Source organism: Festucalex cinctus, chromosome 11, assembly GCF_051991245.1.
Source record: "Festucalex cinctus isolate MCC-2025b chromosome 11, RoL_Fcin_1.0, whole genome shotgun sequence".
Classification (NCBI taxonomy): domain Eukaryota; kingdom Metazoa; phylum Chordata; class Actinopteri; order Syngnathiformes; family Syngnathidae; genus Festucalex; species Festucalex cinctus.
Window position 1 is genome coordinate 23,032,131 of NC_135421.1, and position 21,795 is coordinate 23,053,925.

The following is a 21,795-nucleotide window of genomic DNA, read 5'->3' on the forward strand; positions in this document are numbered from 1 at the left end:
GACAGTTTATAAACCTGGGAGAATATGTCGTTCCGTAGATTTGAGTAAGTGTTAAGCATGAAAAGGGGGATTTTGTTGATATAATCTGTGGATATCAATTAAAGCTCTCTTAGCTATAGGGATAATTTTGTGGTATGTGGTGACAAAATCTACAACCCACTAGTCATGTTGCAAAATGAACAGAACAATAGCTCCTGAATTACCATGGAAAGATAATGAAAATTCTTTTTGAAAATGCAAGTGCAAAGTCCCAGACAGGATTGATTGAGTGTTGTTTGTTACCTAAATTGGCTGTTATAAAAATGCAGATAAACTTCTGCGGCAACGCACGAGGAGAATACACAATCATTTTGTTTGCAAGGTGTGTATTTGTGAATACAATAAGTATGTGTAAATTGTATTCAAGGACTACTGGCCTGCTATTAGAATGCACCTAACTGCTATTGATTCCTTTGCGCTGCTAAAATTTCATCCCTTGTCCACGCTAAGCTGCAGGAGGCCGTTAAAGGATAAGAGGCAAGGAAGCGCTTCTAATTAAACCACAGTTTATGTCCTTGAACTCACAAAAAGCACAAAAATACTCTTCTCACGCAACCCGTCGAAAGACACTTTGGATTATTTTGTAACATGAAAAAGTTGAGATATTTACTTGTGCTGTTTTTTTCAAATTGAAATTTGAATTTAAATGACAATTTGGTATACTGATCGCCCTGCTGTGCTTTTCCTCTATGCTGAGGGACAAGTACAGTATACACTGCTGGGAGACTGAAAAATATATGTCATTAATCTGCCTCGTTAGTGGCCATTACAGCTTTACCATCTCTTAAAGACAAAAAATAAAATCAAAGTAAATCATGAGCTCAAGAATATTGAGGTCCAAGAATCAGTGTACACTCAACAGAATGGTTGGCCACAATTAAAAGCCACTTAAATGTCCAATTTTACTGTGTTGGAAGCTCCGGGTGGTGTGTCACCCCCCCTTATCTCGGCAAAGGAGATGTGCTCACTGACAGATTTATACTGTTTTGCTATGATGGGCTGATCTGATGGTCCTCAGTTCCGGATTAACCCCATGAAACCCCTCATGAAAATAATAATAATAATAATAACAATAATAATGATGAAGACCAAAAATCCCATTTGCAGAATAACACTTTATTTGAAGTCTCTTTAACAAAATAGTTTTGTGTCATGGCGATTGATACATTTTTCCACATCCTAAATACAGATACCATATATTTAAAGATATTTACATAGAAACATGTGGCGTGCCAAGGGTTGTTTTGTAGCTTGTGTGTTTCCAGTGTAAACTCGAGTGAACCTGTGCGAGCATGTGTTCACTTACAATCAAGCATACTCTTAGCTTATTTTACTTTTAAGATTTCCAAAATGCCTTAATTCGTTCTGGCTGCAAAATAACCCTTTAATGCTCCCCAAAAATATGAAAGCAACTGATTGGATATTAACAGTGTTTGTCTTCCTGTTCCAGGCACATTTTAGAGACTTATGTCTTGATGAAAGTAATACAAAATAAATAAAACAGTCTTTAGTTATTTGCTTTGCAACTTGGCATGGTATAATTACTGATGAGTTTGGAACAAATAGTGATGCTGGACTTTCCTTGCTAGCATCAACATCATTTTTTAAAAACATTTTCTTTTTTTAATTTAATTTGATGATCCCATCATCACCGCTAATGAAATAATCTTTTACTTAATTATAAGGAATTAAAGCTGAGGTTTGATTCTCAGTGTCACACGTGGATGAAGTTGTCTGGTCTATGTAAAAACTCAATCTACTATTTTAGTTGACAAACCATTAATTAACTCTTTTACTGCCACACGTTGTCAAAGAAAAAATTTGAAATGACACAGGCTTTGATCATTGACGAAAAAGAGATGCAATGCTTCCATCTCCTGGCCATAGTTTAGAGTGTTTTAGATTCCACAACCTATTGACCAGGCAGCGCTGCACTTAGACGTTGCACTAAGAAAAAAAATAAATAAACGTTATTTAACGTTTATGGCAATATACGTGGTGATTTTACTGATCGTTATTAAACGTTTTTGGCAGTCAAAGAGTTAATCATTTGCTCAAAGAAAGACTATATTTTTCACACACAAGTTCACAGTCCAAAACAGTTGTTTGTGCGAAGTGGTTGACATGGCTGATTCCCATAGATCTTCCATCGGATCAATGCGGGGTGGGATGGCCTTGTAATGAACTGCTGACTGGCCCAGAGTCTAATCCGTCTTTTTTGCTCCAGTCCAACTCGAACAGGCTCCAGCCAGCGGTAGAAAATGGCTGCCTATTAATGTTGAGGCCTTTTTGTGCTGTTGCATGAAGTCAAAGAGCAACCTTCATTTATCCTTTTTAGAGCTAAAAGGCATCAGCGGCGAGAGCGATGTCTCCGAGCCTTTTCTTTTCATCTGGCACTCGCAGTTCTGTCTTTTTTTTTTTCTTGCCGCCCGGTAGAGTAATTCCAAATTGTATCAGCACATACACGTGGACCGAATTCTAATAAGGCTGTGATATGTATAATGAAGATAAATAACAGTTTATTAGTCTTAGGATGTCTGGAGCACTATGGTTGTGATTGATAAACCGAAGGTGTCTACATACCTCAAGCCAGATAGATGGTTCTGTCTGTTCACATAGAAAGACACTAAATCACCATCTCTTAATAATGGATTTGACCATAGCTCAATTTTTGAGCCCAGGATTGAACCCAACCATTTTTTTTTTCTGCATCAGCGAACTGCTATGAACAACTGTTCATAAGTCTTTGGTCTTTATCTGACGCTCGTTTCTATTTCATTATAGGGTGCCAGGCCCTGCCATTGGGCAGCCCCATCCATCAGCACCCAAGAAAGGGTCTAAAAGGTTAACAGGAAGAGATTATCGGGACACAGTGGGTGGGGGGGTACTCCGGTGATATATGACACATCTGAACTGGACAGCAATGTGGATTTGGAGGTGAGTAGTTATGTCAAAAACTGGTTGTGGGTCTTACCTCGAATTTCATGCAGGATGGTGCAATAACAGTCATTTTGTAATGACAAATAGAATGACTGATAGCGTGGAACTGCCAATGTGGCGTAAACACTTTTGACTGGGCTGTCATGACTGTGTCTTGTTTGGGTTCAAGGGTTATGTTTGGGTCATGACTAGTGTTGTTCCGATAACGTTTTTTGGCCCTCGATACCCAGCTTTGCAGTATCGGCCGATACCATACCGATACTTAAGTTTATTTTCCCTCAACATGAAAAAAACTGTCCTGCTATTGGTTCAGAGCATTCAAGGGCCAATAGGATATCTTAGATCGGCATGTCACATATCAGTGAATGTCGTGCACAAGCAAGACACAAGATGCTGCATCCAAAATCCTATATTAGTGTTGGAGTTAATGGTATCGGCATGTTACTTGTGAGTTGTCACCGATAACGATACCGCTGTTTTAATGCAGTATCGGCACCTCTGCCGATACCAGTATCGGTATCGGAACAACACTAGTCATGACTGTGATTTGTTTGGGCTCTGATGCAATCAGCATGTAACAACAACTAGTTTCAACTGGTAACAAGCTATGTGATGTCAGGAATCTTTAATCTCTTTATCTGGTCAACAGCCAATCAGATAATTCCATGTTAGCCACATGTCTGGCCACAGCCAATCGGAGCCATTTGGTGTCTATATAAGTCTGACAGAGAAGTGTGTCTGCCGATTTATTCCTCTGTTCATCTGTCGTTTGTCAAGCTGGCCACCTGCTCGTCTGTTCCTCGATGCCTTCTCGTTGTTTCTGGTCTAGTCAAGTTAGTTCCATGCCTCTTGATGTTGTGTGAATAAAGTGTTAACCTCTTATTTATGTCTGCGTTTTTGGGATCCAACCCCAGAACATAACATGGGCTATGTCATTCGGATGTCTTGGTGAAGTCGTTCGCACGTATCGGCAAAGTCGTTTGGACGTATCGGTAAAATGGTGGCTAAATGCTAAACGTATTACTACCATAATGCCATGAGAAAATACAAATCATGTTTTTAGCATTTAGCCTACATTTTAACTCATTCAAACCCAAAAACGTATAAATACGTTTTTTAATACTTTGTCATTCCCTACCAAAAACGTATTTATATGTTTTTTGTGTTTTTCTATGCTAGAGCACACAGAAGACTTTGATGTAGCTTCTGACCTGAAGAGGTCGCTTAAAGCAATGTTAGCTATGACAAAAAACGGCCAGCAGGTGGCAGCAGAGTATAAGAGCTCAACCGTGTTGCAACAACCTCTTTTAACCACTGTTTTCACCAGGAATGTGAATATTGATAAAACTTGGCTGTATTCTAATGCTAGTTGCTGCAAAACGCAAACAGATACAAATATACTTTTTTTTTAACGTTTAAAATAAATCTTTTTTTTGGTAGGTTCCATGTTTTTATAGCAATAGAATGCAATAATCTGTGGGCCTTACGAAATCAGTCAAAATTCAGTTGATTCCGTGAAAATAGCTGGGAGTGAATGAGTTAAAATACGTTCAACTGGCTTTAAAATAACGTCCGAACGACTTTATCAAAAGGTTTGAACGTAGTATGTCCAGTTGACATAGCCCGGTCGAAACGGTTTATTCCACTTTGGCAGCCCCACCTTGTCCGTATGTGATTTAACGTTAGCACGCTAAAAAAATAGACCCACGGAACTAATTAAATGTTGGTACATACGTATCTGGATAAAGATCTATCTCTTCGTCATCCACCATGAATTCGGACGCAAAATACTTGACTTTTTGTAACAGATTTTCTCTTGGTGGAGGTTTGAGCTCGGCTGATTGACGTTTTCGCCATGTAGAATTTGTAAAATAATTCTCATGGTTTACTGTGACAGTACCAACAACACTGCACACTTTTCTTTAACTCCAATCTACATCTGTGCTATTAAAGCAGAATATGGATACAATATTTATCCATTTTGAAAAAAACAGGCATACATTTTCACTAGTGCACTTTGACTACATGAAGGAACTGAGCGCTAGTGCTTACTCAAGATGACAATATGCATGTTAATGCTGCTTAAAAAGCATTTGCAGATTCCCTCTTTTGTCTTGCTACTTCTGCATGCAGACTGCAGACGTGCCAAGCACCCAGCTGGAGGATTTTAAAACACTGAAAGCGGCTTGATTAAGGGAAATGGAAGCAGACAGCTCTTGGCACGCTAATTACTTTGTTTGCGAGTGAAAACATTTGGTTTGTGGTCATATTTGGAGGATAAGAACCTCTTACTAAAAAACACATCATCAGACACAGTCTGTTAGAAATGATGGCCCGTAAGGTGATTTTCGATGTATTTTGGCTCAATTTTTGAACTCCCCCAAATTATTATGAACATACTAAATGAATGTGAGCGCCAGTCTTAAAACAAACAGTACAACTATGTGACAAAATTAGCATTGGAGTGTCCTAAAGTTCCTATTGAGAATAAAGTTGTAGTTTTTATGAGTGAATATCAAAATTCCATAATGAATTTAAGACCAGAAGGACCTGACCTATATATTCTTGGGGCTTTATTTATACATATTTTTCACAATATATTATTCACCAAAATATTTGACTAATGATCATCCAAACCTGACAAAAAAAAAGCGAATTTCAGCCAATGTAGATTTTTTTTTTTCCCCCTCATGAAGAGACACAAACACAGTCACAGGCACAAATTTCTCATACTGATGCTGTTGATGTGTCAAAACATCGACTCTTTCATTGTTTGTGAAACTTAACAACAGTTCTCATCTTAACATATTTATAGGTTGATGATCGTGAGTTTTTTCCAACTTTATTCTCCCAAAGAAAATACAGTTTTAATCTTTCGTGTTTTGACACAGCACCAATTCATACAATCTACTTATTTATTAACATCATCAGTGTTGGAGGTGAATTAATACCATAATTTGTAAAAGACACACGTTTAAATGTGATGTGCATCTTGTAAACAAGCTTTGAGAGTGAATATGTGACACTCGTTCATCCTCATGAGATTTAAAAAAAATAAAAAATAAAAATAAAAAACGAGCACAGAAAGTGCGCTTCCAGTTCTTTTTCCAGCTGTTGGGTTGTGTCAGACAGGAACAACAAAAACAATCACTATGATTAGTTCACATTGCCCACGGTGAGGAAAAATCTGAACTGTTGTTGACAGCAGCAAGTTAAGCAAGTCGGATTCTGCAAATATGAGAGAGAGGTTGTGGGAAAAGACTGGAGATCGGTTCCACCATCATCATCGTATCCTCTGCAGTCACATGACGCTTGTGACAGTGTCTGTCTCTGCAATACATTGCACTGTATTCCTTGTCAGCTTGTTCCGGGCGCCCCTGCCGTGTCAATCATAAAAAATGGTGCAGTGGGTAGGCAGGGCCGCGCCTGAGCTGAGTCTCTCTACGACGACTGACCGTTGAGGCACTCGCGCCGCAAGCACTGCGCCGGTTTCCACCAGTCTCCGCTGTGGCAGCGGCAGATGGTGCAGTCGTCCACTTTGACTTCGATTCCAGCTGGGATGATGGTCGATCCGGCGAAGCAATTTGGACCTGCCGCATGGGAAGGCAGAGAGGAAACAGGGGGGTGTAAAAAGGGGGAATTAGAGCGACAAGAAGCGGATGCGGCTTCTCCTGTTGGTAGGGTGGCGAGGAGATGAGAGTCAGAGCAGACTATTTTCACAGCCGTGCACAGACGGGCTTGTTTTTTTTTTTTGTGCAACACTTAAGCTCTTTTGTTAGTCTCCCCTTCTCCCTGGACATAGAACGCTTTGCATCCTAATGCGCCGCAAGCGTGGTCGAGTGCCAGGCGCTGGCTCGCCTCAGCGCAGTGGCTCAAGTACAGAAGAAACAGAAGGAAGAGGGTGAAAATCAGCTCGGGCAGACTGTAGTTAAGCGGGAAGGTTTTCATCACGTCGGATGTGTCGATGAAAAGGCCACATGTTTCACTTTCGAGAGTATAACTGTTCATCTAATTCACAGAAATACGTTTCTACCTTCGTTGAGAAGATTGGATACAAAACCAGCAGATGCCATGAATCCTTCCCGGTTTTAATTATTTCAGTCAATCATTCAGCCGTTAAAAAAAGCGTGACGGTGACTTTGAATTAGGCTTTAAATTACTCCATAAAATGTTCCACCTTAGGCTTCCCCTGAGTGGCCACAGAGAGAAGTGATGTCCCATAATTCTTCTACGCACATTACGCTTCAATTTCAAGTATTGACAAATGTCTTTAACGGGAAGATATATCAATCTCCAGCCATTTTTATCCATCTCAGTGGGCGGCCATTTTGCCAGTTGCTGTCAACTGAAGATGACATCAATGTTGCTCAGGCTGTGATTGGTTGTCACAGCTAGTTTTTTTTTCCTGAGCTGTGATAGGTTGTTACCTGAAACACCGAGCTGTGACAACCAATCACAGCCTGAGCGACATTGATGTCATCTTCAGTCGACAGCAACTAGCAAAATGGCCGCCCGCCTGAAATCTACACAAAAGTGGCTGGATTTTGCTCCATAAATGATTCCACAAATGTAACATTAATCAGAATGTCATGTTTAGACTAGCGAGGTCACATATAACATATTATTTATTGTCAAGAAATGTTTAAGGTTGACTTCCACTTTCAAGTTTAAGATGACTGATAGACCAAGAGAAGTTTTTCAGGTGATGAACCTTTTTACATAAGATACATTCATTAAAAGGGAAACAAACCTTGCATCCTATACAAAAAAAAAGCTTTCATTTGCGACTGAAATTGTTCATAAAACATTCATTGCATCTGCTGTCATATTCTCAAACCCTCAGGGAGGAGATTGCAGGTGGATTTTTTGTTCTCCCAGTCCCTTGTCATTTGTCCCAAATGTTTGTAGAAGCAGTACAGTCCTTATTAAAGTCCTCCCTCCATGCTCACACGGGTCGGCCACTCTCATGAAGATTTATTTTCCTGCCCAAGTTCGACCCGGAGCCCTCGAGGGAGTTTAGAAATGACAAGCCTACCCTTAAATGCCACGGGTTGTCACTGTGTCCTTTCAGGATGGATTATCTCCCGCCAAGAAGCGTCTCTCGGCCCGTGTTATTAAGCCACAGTATGTAGTCAACGTGAAGACAAAAGAGAGGAAGCGGATGACAGAAAGAAGAAAGTATGTGAAAGTAAATGTGAGGAGGTGTTGAGAAGGTCATTTATCAGAAGGCTTCAATTGATTTCCTCAGTAAGGGTGTCGTCGTCAGGCCAGTACTGGCACCAGGAAAGACGAAAGCTCCGGAATCTCTGTACGGTTATCACCATCGCTAAAATGTCATTGATTCATTGATTATTGTTAGTAATTGTAAAGAACATGATGAAATGATGATATTGACCTCTCGTGCCATCCTAGCAACAAATGAAAGGGAGTTTGTAAACGCGGATGTTGGCTGGACCTGAGAGACAAACTAGCTTAGCGCTAGCCTAGCTATGGTACAAACTAGCTTAGCGCTAGCCTAGCTATGGTACAAACTAGCTTAGCGCTAGCCTAGCTATGGTACAAACTAGCTTAGCGCTAGCCTAGCTATGGCAAGACTCCAGGCTAGTACAATACAACAGGAATGAACTTCAAATAATGTTCCCCATAAATGATTTTGTCAATTTCCTCTTCCTATCTTCCCATCCTATAACACGTGACATTTGCAAAGTCGTTATCGAAATCAAGTTGAGCCGGCATGCTTTGGAACTTTTAAGACTTTGAAAGGGAAATCTAGGTTGTTTTGGTAACTCGTTACAACAGGATTCACACCACTGAGCATATATTATGGAACAAATTGGAAACGAACCATCATTTCTCGAATGACTCAGAATCAAAGACTGAATAATGAGTTGCTGGCAAAAAGTCACAGATAGTATAGTAATCAATCATTAGCTAATTAGCTCATTTCATATCACTTTCTTTGGCCCCTGAAGGGAAGTGAGAGACGATACCACACAAATGCAGATGAGCGCTACACTTCTACAAAGCAAGAGGGGGGTGGAGGGGATCGAGGAGCGAAAAGGTACAAACTTCAACATGAATTTTAATGAGCGACATTGCCAGGCCTAGAGGGCATTCACCACTTGACAATGAAAGTAATCTGGCTAGAAGTTTTAAAATGGCATTTGAGGAATGCAATGGTGAGCACAAAATACTTTGGTAAAGTGCGCGGGAGTGATTATCTCTGATTCAGGTCAAAGAGAAGCAGTCAAGTGGCACTGTTTCAGGGTTATTTTCGTCTTTTTTTCCGAGGTAATGACAGACTGTGTGACCATGCTGCGGACACGGGTCATTTCATCAGGCTTAATATCATAGAGCTAACTGCAGTGGTGGGATTTGACTCGGTTTCCTTGATTTATTCATCTAATTCATATTCAGGTCCATGAAACCATTTATTTCTATAATTAATTTTTACTCTTTGAGTCACTAATGACATCTGGCCTGCCCCACCTTGTCAATAACCACTGACCCAATTGCATTCCTTTGTGTTACTTTTGGGGATTGGCTGTACATGGTGCCACTGGGAGATAAAAGGCTTTCCAAAAGAGCCATTACTTCCTCCAACCATGCCTTTAATCAATGAGATAATGTATACGCCGCTTAGTGTGTCGTTTTGAATTAAAACTAACTACCACACATTAGTGTCCAGTGAGCCTGTGGTAATAGATCAAATTCATAATAAGCCAACGTCGGTTGTACCCTCTTCCTCCGGTCATCTGATGTTGCCGACAGTATTGCCATCATTGAATCCATTTTGGACTTCTGAAGAGTGCGTGCGAGTGGATAAGTTTGCCGTTTACCATTTTTACAGATGGGGCAGCATTGCTCCGGCTCGTACACGGGGTTGACGCACTCCGGGACGGCGCAGTCGGACACCACGCAGTGCACCTCGTTATTTGGTTCGCAGCGGCACCATTCACAAGGTGACGGCTGTGGGCAAAAGGGGAAGGAGGGAAAAAACAATGCGGGTTAAGGTGAGTCACGGAGCTGGGGAATGTTTGTGTTTGCACGTGCTCCTTTTTCAGTATTTTGAAAACGTTTTTCTAAATTGGATTGTTTATTCTCGAAGGCTTCCTGTCGAATTGCTTCACTTGATTCACACAGACAATGCAATTAATGGGTGAAATTTATTTTATTTTATTTTTTTAACTCACATTAGTCAGAGCTAGGGATGACCTTGAATTAAATGGTTTGAAATATCTCGTTTTGCCCAAGTGTACCCAGATGTTTCCCACTGTGTAATGTCACTGTCCGCCATACTGTATAGGATTCTTCCCCATATCATGAATGACCAATGACATCTATTTCCACACTCTTTTCGGCAATTTCAGCATTTGCATCACAAAACTGCAGCACTCAACATTTGAGTCCATCTCAATTTTATTCAATGCACATCTACTCTATATTGTCAGTAAATATTGGAAAAAAGGATTCCTGAAGGTGACTTTCTGGAGTTGAAAACAAAAGAGGGAAATCTATTCAACCCTCTGAGCTCTTATGATGATGTTTGTGTTTATGTGGCTTTCACTGTTTTCAAGCTTTTCTAATGACTTTGATAACAAGCTGTAATTGAATTCTAATCTAGCCCTGCAAAATAATCCATTAATGCGTGGACAGAATATATGCTACTATAAGAAACAATCACCTGCAATTTGGGGAGTTGGGTTTGCATTCAGGCCTTTCAATCTAAAGAGGTCGATATTTATAGCAGCTACGGTATACCGTATCTACCGTATACTGTATAAATAAAAATTGTAGTTCAAGTTCAACACCATTTCCTATTACCCTAAAACAGCATGACATTGAGAACCATTTCAGAGACAAAACCTAATGCATTAGTATAGCACTACTTTTGTCAACCACTATTATGCTTAGTTAAATCCTCCAATGTCAGTTAAAATTTTATTGCGCAAAAAGAGAAACATTATGTCCAGACGTGCATAACTTGGCTCGAAGCAGCTGGTATAGACCATCAAATAGAGTGTGAAATAAAAAGTGGATAGTTTTTTTTTTCTTCTTTCCTTGGAAGAGGACCCAATGGGCTCCAGATTTAAAACGAACAGCCAGACTGCAAAAAAGTCCATGAGCCTGTATTATGTATTATTTATTAAATATGACCAAAAGGTTTTTCATTCCTATACATACATTTGCGACCCCTCAACAAGTGTGAAACATTAAGCAAATCAGTTGATCAGAAAGATGTCGTGTGCCAGTTTAAACTCACTTAGCTAGCAAACGCTAACAGCCATGATGAAAAGGGCAGTCTTTGATTTTTCATGTGTATGTGCCAAATCTGTAAAGTTTGTTTGTTAAAATTATCTGCAGGTTTCATTTCTACTACCCGACAAGTAAGTGTCTCACAGCTGAAGCCAGAGGGCAGCCATCTTATCAATGTATTGAAGTTAGGCAGCCTTAGTGAGTGACTACGCAAGATGGCCGCCGGTGGCTTCACTTCTCCCAATGGCAAGTAGGTGGCATGACAGTCCAGTCAAGTCCGTGGTTGGACTCCAAAATCCACATCAACAAAGACTTTTCAAGAAACACCAGTTAGCCTAGCACATGGTTTAGCTTAGCACATCCTCAACTGGCATGGGTTAGCGCATCTAAGCCTCACGAGATGAAGTTTAAAATTTCTTTTGGATAATCTGCATGGAGTTGGTTTCCCGTTCCACATTCCAAATACACTCAGACTTGTGCATAGTTGATCATTTCTGCAGTCTAGAAGGCATTTGAGTGCACACAGGCTTGTATTGGTATAGCAACTGTCTACAACCTCCTCAACAACTCTAAAACCAGATGAGAGCAGTATCGACAAAAATTCACAGTTTTGTGAATTTAATGTTATTACCCCGCACCCGTCTCCTTTGCAGAGCCCTGGCTCAGCAGCAGATTATCAATTATGTGTCAGTTTGAAGTTGCTAAACAGGGAAGAAAGTGCAGCGCCAACAGAAATGCATTGCTGGAGCAGGACAATTATTTAAATGAGGCTTAAGGATCCAGCTTACACCAATTTGGATTCTTATTTGATCGACTGCCAAACGCGGAGCCGGGAAATTATGCTATGAGTAACAATGGTGACAACAATATACACTTTACTTTGCATCTATATTTGGCACAGCTACCGGAACAGATCACATTTCCTATTATAATACTAAAACAGTATAAGAAACGTGGCCACTGGCTGCACTTGTGGATGTGCTCAAATACTTTAGCTGGGGAGAAACGTCTCTCCTCATTAACATGCCATGCGTTTAACTTGGACTCAAATTAAAGCACTATAAAACATCATGAATTAGTGAGTAACCGTCGCTGGGTTACCTGTTAATAAGGCTATCTGGAATGGGTTCAGCCGCAAACGTGCAATTTGCTGCTGTTCACATGGAGGTAATATTTTGGAATAATAATATGTTGGAAACCCTCCTGACATGTGTACTTTAGTCACTTCAAGCAGGTCTAAAAGTAATATAGAACCTAATTGCGTGCACTTCACAAACTCCCTTGATTAGAACCCTTGTCGGCACCAGTAAATAAGACGGTGAAATCAATGGGAGTAATCATTTTTTATCACTTTCACAAGATGTATGATCTCGTTTATGTCAGTGCCCAATTGCTGCGGTACTAATTAGTGACGTGCGTAATGTGCAGCAGATCTGTTTGTGCGTGACTTATTGATACATTTGCTCTTACTTAACAGCTTTGAAATTTCAGTACAGAGGGTTCCTGTTGAAAGTGAAATTCTTCTGTTATTTGTATTCATAAATAGGAGTTCAGTAAGAGGCAATTGCCCTTTTTGTAATGAGGTTGCCTGGAAATGAAAGCCCTTCGCTTCGCATTAATGGGCCTTAAGATTATTCCAGTTCATTTTAGAACGTCTGACCAAATTTTTCCCTTCTTTGGAGTCAGTAAAGTTACAAGATGTCAAAAAAAACAAACCCACCAGTAATTTGTCCATTATAGAGTCTATCGAGTAGAGAGCCTCAGATTGTTACAGTTCTAAGTATGAGGACATCCCACGCCTGCAGACACATCTGTAAAAATATGCAGGTCGCAAATGTAACAGCCTCCTTTACTCTATCAATAAGCTTTTTTTTTTTTTCCCCCCTCCTGGGTAAACCATAAAAGCTTTAAATCACATTTTGGAATGTCACACATCTAGTTGGCCTTTTGTCCACTTTTCCTTTGACATTTAAACACACGGTCATAAAAAAACAAAACAAAAACAAAAACATTAAAAGTCATGAAATGGATTTTGATCAAATTAAACCCTTGATGGCTTTAAAAAACATGTAGTCCACAAGTTGCTTCATGTTCCATATACAAAGCGCTCGACTTCACGTCCAACATGAAACACCAATGCCACCTCGTATCAGAAAAATTACCTTAGCACAAATCTATGAATCAATGTTTCACACGCCTTTTAACTATCTTTTTGTAACTTAAAATAACTATCGGTAACCGCTTTTGTATTAGGGAACTGTATTTGCCAACTTCTATGTTAACACATTCACTCCCAGCCATTTTCACTGAAAACCTCATTCGCTCCCGGCTCTTATACTGGATTTTAACTGCTTTTGCAAGGCCCACAGAATATTGTGTTCTATTGCTACTGTATAAAAACATAACAAAAGAAAGATTAGAGACTCTTCTTTCATCAGGAAAAAAAAAGTATATTTTATCTGTTTCCATTTTGCAGCAATTAGCATTAGAATACAGTGAAGTTTAATTGATATTCACATTCCTGGTGAAAACACTGTCATAAAGAGCTTGTTGCAGTAAGGCGCTGGCTGATCTCTTATACTCTGCTGCCACTTGCTGGTCATTTTTTTATTTATTTTTTGTAATAGCTACCATTTCTTTAAGCCACTTCTTCATGTCAGAAGCTGCATCAAAGCCTTCTGTATGCTCTTGCATTAAAAAAAAAAGAAAAAAAAAAGACAAATACGTTTTTGGGAGTGAATGACAAAGTATTAAAAAAATATTTCCACATTTTTGGGTTTGAATTAGTTAATTAACAAGCATATGAAAACTTGAAATGACATATTTCATTGTACATTCAGAACAGATATAGCGTGCAATTAATTTTCTGATTAGTCGCGAGTTAACTATTGAAATTATGCTATTGAGTATGATTAAAAATTATGATTGAAAGACAGACCTAATATATAAACAGTATATGCATGTGTGTGCGTGTATATATATGCAGTGTAATGAGGGCATTAAATTTGTTTTAAGTTGCATTAAAAACAGCATTAAAAAGCATTCAATTAGATTTGCTGATACCCGCAGAAACCCTGAAATAGTTCAGTGGTTTAAATAGACCAGGCTGACATTACAGATATTCAGCACTCACTCACCTCATAGTTTAATAAAGACAAGTTATGCAATGTTGGCATTATTCTATATTGTTATACACACTATGAAACAGAAATAACCCAACGCCAGGATCTGTCTTGCTTTCAATCCATCAAAATGGCTGACGTTGTTACATTAGTGGAGGCCAAAACAGGATTTTCCCGTCTGAAGTTTCAAGTTGAACTTTTTGAGTTATGATTGATTCTTTTCTGTTTGTGGATTTATTTTGTGCGCATCTCATTGTCGAGAATTTCCCGTCTTGCCTTCTTGTGTTTCCGTTCGCTGCCTCGTTATCAGTCACACCTGTTGGCCAGGCAATCTCTTCATCATCATCATCTTCTCCTGAGTCTCCTGCCTTTCCTCATTTGTTCGTCATGTAATCACTCGGAGTGGATTTATTTGACTTTCCTGGTTTTGTTCCATCCTTGTCAAGTTCTTGCTACAATGAGTTGTGTGTGTGTTTTTTGTTCTTTTTTTAGGGTCCTTGTTCCCCTGTGGGCCAAGTCTGTTTTGGATTATTCCTTCTTTGTGTTTTTGTCATTGTGACTTTAACTTTCAGGGTTATCGCTTCCCTCCCGTCTGACTTCAACATTGCACATAACGTGACAGTTTGAGCCGAACGCTGATTATTTCAGACATTTTAAACATGTCCTGACTGTGTTTCACTTGCCTTTTAAACAGGTCAACATTGACATTTTTCACTGCCATTTGTTATGTTATGGGGTTGGATCCCAAAAACGCAAACACAAATAAGAGTTTTACACTTTATTCACATAATATCAAAAGGCGAGGAACTAACTTGGCTAGACCAGAAATAACGGGAAGGCATCGAGTAACAGAGGAGCAGGAGGCCAGATGGAACAGAGGTAATAATCCGACAAAAACACACACTTCTCAGACAGGCGTAAATAGACAGCGAATCAATCCGATTGGCTGTGGCTAGAAATGTGGGTAACAGGACTGACATGTTATTATCTGATTGGCTGTTGACCAGATAAAGAGATTAAAGATTCTTGACATCACATAGCGTCTTACCAGTTGAAACTAGATGCTGGTTACATCAGTTCAAAACAGACACTTGACCTCACGGTCATGACCCAAACATAAGCATTGCATGACCCTAGTCATGACAGTAAACATAACCCTTACATGACCCTAGTCAGGACAGTAAACATAACCCTTACATGACCCTAATCACGACAGTAAGCATAGCTCTTGCATGACCCTAGTCATGACAGTAAACATAACCCTTACATGACCCTAGTCAGGACAGTAAACATAACCCTTACATGACCCTAGTCATGACAGTAAGCATAACCCTTGCATGACCCTAGTCATGACAGTAAACATAACCCTTGCATAACCCTAGTCATGACAGTAAACATAACCCTTACATGACCCTAGCCACGGCAGTAAGCATAATCCTTGCATGACCCTAGTCATGACAGTAAACATAACCCTTGCATAACCCTAGTCATGACAGTAAACATAACCCTTACATGACCCTAGCCACGGCAGTAAGCATAATCCTTGCATGACCCTAGTCATGACACCATTGATGTACTTCAAAATATGTACAGCACTCTTTGTATACAGCAATGCCCGTTCTTAAAGCTCTTTATAAATAAAGTTGAGTTGGGTTGAGTCTCCTTATCCATCCATATTTGGTGTGTAGCGTTAGTGACTTCACTCTAACACAATAATTCAATATCCCCTGCCCCTCTTGTGCTGTGTGAGGGCAATCTCTTAAAACCTCTTTGAGGGTCAAACATCATTGTTGCAACACTTTAAAATTGGACAGGACCATACAGTTGTTACACTAACATGCTCATTGTAATCCAACTCAGTACTCCACTTTCCCTGCAGGGCACACTTTAACATTTTCACTGTTGTTCACCTACAACAAGTCAATTCCCAGTAGATTTGAGAGTGATGTCTGTCCTTGAGCGAGAACTCTCTTTACATGTCAGGCACTTATTTCTCTCTGTTGTGTAACTTCACAAAATGTCGGCCTTCTTGTAGCACGTACTGGCATAAAACTTTAATGCTGATAGTGCTACCAGTGAATTTGTCACTTTGACCCATCCCTAAGTGACAGTGCAGATTACCTACACGTTTTTGAAATTGCCTGATCCCACACACTCCACATTAATAATGTTGCAATTGTGCTTATTGAATACATGGGCAACACACAATAATCAAATCTTAAATCGTGTGCAATATTGTCTCTAGCCAGAAGGGATTTTAAATTGCCTGCTTTGCCAAACTAACAGCTTACCTTGCAAAAAAAAAATGCAAACGCAGTTAAATTACATAGCAAATAGTCTCAATGGATTGGAAACGTGAGCAAAATTGTTATCCTCGTTTAGAGCATTCTATATAATAAGTGAGTAAAAGAGCATCCGATTGTAAAACGCCAATGTCATTTCTCTTGAGAAACATACTGTAAATATGAAAATGGGAACTGCATGTCTACAAAATCATCATCTAACACATTGACTGTTAGCTGCCTTCATCCCTGATTTTAAATATATATTATAAAACAACAGTATTGTGCTAAAAAGGATTATTGTTCAATAGGATTTAGCTCGGGGCTTTTCAGACTAGTCCAACATTTTTGCTTTTCACCATTCCTGGGTATGTTTAGTTATCTTTTAGGTTGTGTAAAGCAGCCCCTGCATGTATCTGTGCCTCCTGTGTATTTTGCTGTCAGTAAAGTGTTATGTTCTTTGTTGGCTTCATTTTTGCCACTGTAAGCATCAAGCTGATATTGGCCTGCCAAAAAAAAAGGCCAAGTTTCGTCTAATAAATGACATTCTGGTTTGTCAGTGTGCATTTTGGCAAATTCCAGTCTCATCAGTTTCAAGTTAGTTCATTGACCATTGTGGGATTTTCCTTCTTTAATGGAAGTGTACCAACAACTTTGACCACACGTGTACTGTATGTCAGGCATTACAATTCTGATTTACTGTTATAGCAATTCCCTTGAGGACTGTAGAAAAGGATCACCTCTAAATAACAGTTAAAGTAAGAAAACTGTCTCCAAAGTCCCTTCTTTTAAATTATAGTTATGAAATTCTCATGCAGACTTTTTTTTTTTTTAATGCCATATCACAAGTAATATCTGGGGCTCAGACAGTGAAGTCATGATCTTCAACAGCCTACTGGAAAAAACAAACAAACAAAAAAACTTCCTTCTATTGCCAGCTATGTATCAGCATCCATAAATCCAAATATTACTCCCATCTGTCTTCTGACGTTGGTTTAGGGCATGTCTAACGCTGCAGGGACAATGACATCACTCCAGCAGTCAGCCATATTTATACTCTTGGCTGGAACTCGTCTCTATGCCAAGATAAAATCAAATCCCTGAATCTCACTTTAACTTTGAATTCCTGTCTTCACAAAAAATATATGGACACAGCCTATGACTAATGAATGCCCCAGTTTACGAGTTAAGCCCTTTTCACACTGCACTCACTCAGTGTGGAGACAACACGTAATAACCGGTTGCCAGCATGCCCATATTTGGAAGTGCTGACACAAGAGCCTACCAGCAAGTAAAAATAGATATTTTTTCCATCTAGTTTGACGAAAGCGCGCTGCGCCTTGCTAAATGCAGTATGAAAAGGGCTTTGCTTGTTTGGTCAATTTTTTTTGCTGTTTAGTTTGTGTTTAGTTTCATATTTTAGTTATGTCATGTTTTTCATCCATCCATCCATTCATCCATCCATCCATTTTCTTAACCGCTTAATCCTCACAAGGGTCGTGGGGGTGCTGGAGCCTATCCCAGCTGGCTTCGGACAGTAGGCGGGGTACACCCTGAACCCCAGTCAATCGCACGTCATGTTTTCTTGTGGTTCATATATTTCTCGTTATGGTTTTGTGTCCACCTATTTGTCAGCATCTGTCCCTACCAATCAGATATCTCAGCCATTTGTCGTGTCCAGGAGTTTCTCATTGTTTCGTTACTTTTCTTGTATTTACTTCCTGGTTTCTGTTCAGTATGGACACCTTCATGGCCTACGTCACGATGACGTCACGGTGTTTACTGGCGGCAAAAACAGCAGCTGGAGGCAACGAAGTGCAGCTAGAAGTAAACAACGCTGGTTGTCTGTTTATTCTATTCTATTTTTATCAGTTTACTCAAATGGCCGTTTCCGCGTCCTTTCCGACGTGAACTTTCTGTGAAAATATGCTAACCGGTGTTAGAATCACACGCCAACGCCACTGAGGTGTTTTTGCCTCCAGCTAAGCCCCGCCCTTTAAATTGCGTCACGTTGTTTACAAACTTTGAAAGGGTCTATTTTGTCCAGTCTCCAGGTTAATGTAAGTTCGTTTGTATCTTTGGATTGTTTTGGGGAAATATAGGGAAAAATAAGCCACATCTTACCTTAAACTCTTCCAGAATTTTGTACGTTTTCCCTCGGTACTCGCAAAAGTTTTTGACCTCCTTGCACTCTGGGCAGCAGCCGTTATGCTCCACTTTAGTGCACTTGGGGTGAAGTTTGGGGCACTCGGGCTGGTCGCACACGGGCCCGTCCTCCGTGCACACGCACGGGCAGTTGGAGTGGCCCGGGTAGAAACGCTCCCCGAGCTTGTAGACGAAGCCGCTGTCGTCCACGCATCCTTTCCCCCGGTAGTCGTCGAAGACGAGGCTTTCGCCGGCCGCCCGCTCCGCCTCGTCGCCGGCGTAATCCTCGGGGTCAGCGACCGTGGCGGCGGGGCCGAGGAGGGCCAACAGGAGGACGAGGGCGGCCGAGGGGACGGGAGCCATCCTTCACCGCGGCGTAAAGATCCACATTCAACGGGATTTACCGGGATGACATCCTTAAGTTAAACCACGCTGGATCCGCCCGACCTTGTGGTATGACAAGCATCATTGCCACGTCAAGTGCTGCGGGGGAAACAAAATGTGGCGTCAGCCTCCATGCACGTATTTAAACGCGGTTGCGTTGTATTCTAGTATCCACTGACTGATGGTTGTTCTACTCGTTCCATCCCCCAGTACGCTCAACAGGCACGTGCCATGAAGAACCAATATATTGCGCAAATTACCTTCATATTTTTACTTTATTCCTTGTGCTGTCATCCTTAGTTTCAAGTGATTCGAATTCTTAGTTTTTGTACGTTTTTAATATGCGTCGTTAATATAGCATTCAATAACTCACCGTGTTTTGAATTATTGTCTCCTTTCTTCACTTCGTCCAAATCCAAGTCTGCGGTAATCACGTTGCCTTTTTTTGGAAACTTTACCAGCTTCCAGGAAAAACTAGAAACATCCTCCTTTTGGTCGCTATGGTGTGTTTAACAACAAATAAACACAAACCTTTTAGCCTCTGTGATTCCTTGTTGACACGACGTCCACGTTAAAGTAGCTCTGCGTCAAATTTCCCCTCAGCCCACTCACCTCAGATCAAATCACATCCAAACCCAGAGCCGATTTTTTTTCTTTAATTCCCTGAACATTAATTCAGTATTCCCCGGTAGTGCAAATTAATATTAAAACGCACTCTTGTTGCGCATGCACGCGTGCATTTAAATCCATCAGCCGGAAGAGTCCATAAAAATCCCCACAGAGGGTCGGCGTAAAAACGCACCATGAAAGAAAAGGGAGAGTGAAGGTTATATGTTTGGTCGGAGGAGGACACGCTCCGACTTTCAACACCATGGACAGCCACTGACTGCTGCGTTCTGCTTACAGGAGAAGAGGAGTGCAGAGCGCCCCCACCCGTCTGCGTCATCCTCTGCACACACGACATCATCCAACGCGCCGCCACCCGAGGAGAACTCCTCCTGGTCATGCAAGGGTTAAAATCAAGCCAACAAATGGAGAGCTACACGGTCAGTAATCACAGATACTTATTCCTGAAGGAGCAGCTGGTGAATTCACAAGGTTACGTAGCTCCATCTGGCAAAACGTGCGTGATGGCTCTCTTCTCTTTCCCCATCTCAGTCTTAAACGCATGTAGCCGTGCACCTGTTTTGTTTTCAGGCGCGCACGTGTGTGCAGATGGTCTTCTTCGCTCGCATAAGCCGCAGTGCATTAATCGCAAACATTTATCGTTGTACGTGTGTGACCTAGCAAGAGAAAAACAGCTCAGAAAAACACACAGTGCCGTTTGCCTTGTTTACAAATATTGTCTGTGTTCAACTAGGGATGTTCAATATCACTTTTTTTTTTTTTCTTCAGGCATACCAGTAAGAGTACCCAGTTATTGAGTTATCACCAATACCACTTTTCATACATAAAATGTTCCCAAAAAACTGCTAATTTTACAGAAAGTCCTGTATCGCATTTTCCTCTAAAATTGCATGAAATTTGTGGGAATTTTCTATTTTTCTAATGTCAAGTTCCTGATTATAAAACGACCATAAGAGGACGAACCATACTGGGATTAGCGACTGTCACCTTGAAATAAGGCCGGGTATCGGTCTGATACCTGGTATCAGTACATGCCCATCCTTAGTTTCAACAGTAAATGTACCACATGATCCCAAAACAGTTTTAATATACGATACAGGGGTCACGATAAGATTCGTATCACGATACATGTGTATCCCAATACATGATCTCCAAGGCGATACGTATCCCAATATTTTACATTAATTTACTTCCATTTTACATCATATGTATACCTAAAGGATATGTTTATTATGCTGGATGACAAAAATGTTTTTGTTAGTAGCTCTTCTGGTTTACCACCAAGCGGCATGCCTGGTTTAAATTTTATTTCGTTTTTTTTTCAAACAAATTATAAGAAAATTGGTACATTGAGACACGTGCCATGTTAAGTTTATAAGTAAATAAATGTTGATATTCTTCCTCTGCTTTCAGTTTTCTTAGCAAGACACAGTGTCCAATCACTGGTGAGCTATTTTTGCATTAATTGAAGGCAATTAACTTCAAAGACGCTGCCTGTTTTTATTTTTTAGGTGCAATGCAAGCTGCAAAGGCAAACGTTAGCTGCCCATTTATTTAAAGTTAATGAGCAATATTGATTCTGATGCCTGCATATCGATACGTGTATTGTAATGAGGCCCGCAACGATATAGTGCTGTATCGATTTTTTGAGCACACCCCTAATCATTTCAAGCTAATTTTATAGCATTACTCAAAATCACAGCCAAAGTGTCCATTGACAATAACATATCTTTATTTTTTCTCGAATGAAGCACAGCACACACACACAAAAATACAGGGAATTTCCCCCAACTCCCCCCTCGCCCCCAAGATTTGTGAAAATAAGAGAGAGACGCATGAACTATTTGAACCTACGTAAAATAACCAAGACTCGATTCATAGTTGCTCTCACAAATAAAAATAGTTCAGTAACGTCAACAAATGTGAATTGTGTTCATTTGATCCACTTGCTGTGCCACCTCAAGGTCAGACTTAAAAACATTCTCAAGATCTTCACGCAA

The 21,795-nt window shown here is 40.3% G+C and overlaps 1 protein-coding gene and 1 long non-coding RNA gene across 8 annotated transcripts in view; one reads left to right on the forward strand and one right to left on the reverse strand.

Moving 5' to 3' along the window:
* Window positions 1–5,423: 5,423 nt before the first annotated feature.
* On the reverse strand, window positions 5,424–20,371 carry vwc2l (von Willebrand factor C domain containing 2 like). Of its 3 annotated transcripts, XM_077536666.1 has the most exons (5): window positions 19,781–20,370; window positions 19,542–19,666; window positions 18,764–19,267; window positions 9,819–9,948; window positions 5,424–6,569 (listed from the first exon to the last, which is right to left on the reverse strand). In XM_077536666.1, the coding sequence occupies exons 3-5, from the start codon at window positions 19,145–19,147 to the stop codon at window positions 6,421–6,423; spliced, it is 663 nt and encodes a 220-aa protein (XP_077392792.1). In that variant the 5' UTR covers window positions 19,148–19,267; window positions 19,542–19,666; window positions 19,781–20,370; the 3' UTR covers window positions 5,424–6,420. The 3 variants fall into 3 exon arrangements, with proteins under 3 accessions (XP_077392792.1, XP_077392793.1, XP_077392791.1); XM_077536667.1 differs by lacking the exon at window positions 19,542–19,666 and having other exon boundaries at window positions 19,700–20,371; XM_077536665.1 differs by having other exon boundaries at window positions 19,542–20,370.
* Window positions 9,839–21,795, forward strand: part of LOC144030402 (uncharacterized) — a 65,288-nt gene continuing 53,331 nt past the window's right edge. Inside the window, exons 1-2 of one of the 5 annotated variants that reach the window (XR_013287251.1) lie at window positions 9,839–9,992; window positions 20,075–20,214. This is a non-coding gene — a long non-coding RNA (uncharacterized LOC144030402). The other 4 variants (XR_013287250.1, XR_013287248.1, XR_013287249.1 and 1 more) reach the window with 4 other exon arrangements.

Excerpts from the sequence above, each read along its gene's own strand:
- vwc2l (XM_077536667.1), bottom strand. The coding sequence starts at position 19,147 with ATGGCTCCCGTCCCCTCGGCCGCCCTCGTCCTCCTGTTGGCCCTCCTC. Across the intron at positions 9,949-18,763 it reads AAATTCTGGAAGAGTTTAAG|CCGTCACCTTGTGAATGGTG; the intron begins GTAAGATGTGGC and ends TTTTGCCCACAG. Across the intron at positions 6,570-9,818 it reads CTGCCCCATCTGTAAAAATG|GTCCAAATTGCTTCGCCGGA; the intron begins GTAAACGGCAAA and ends CCCATGCGGCAG.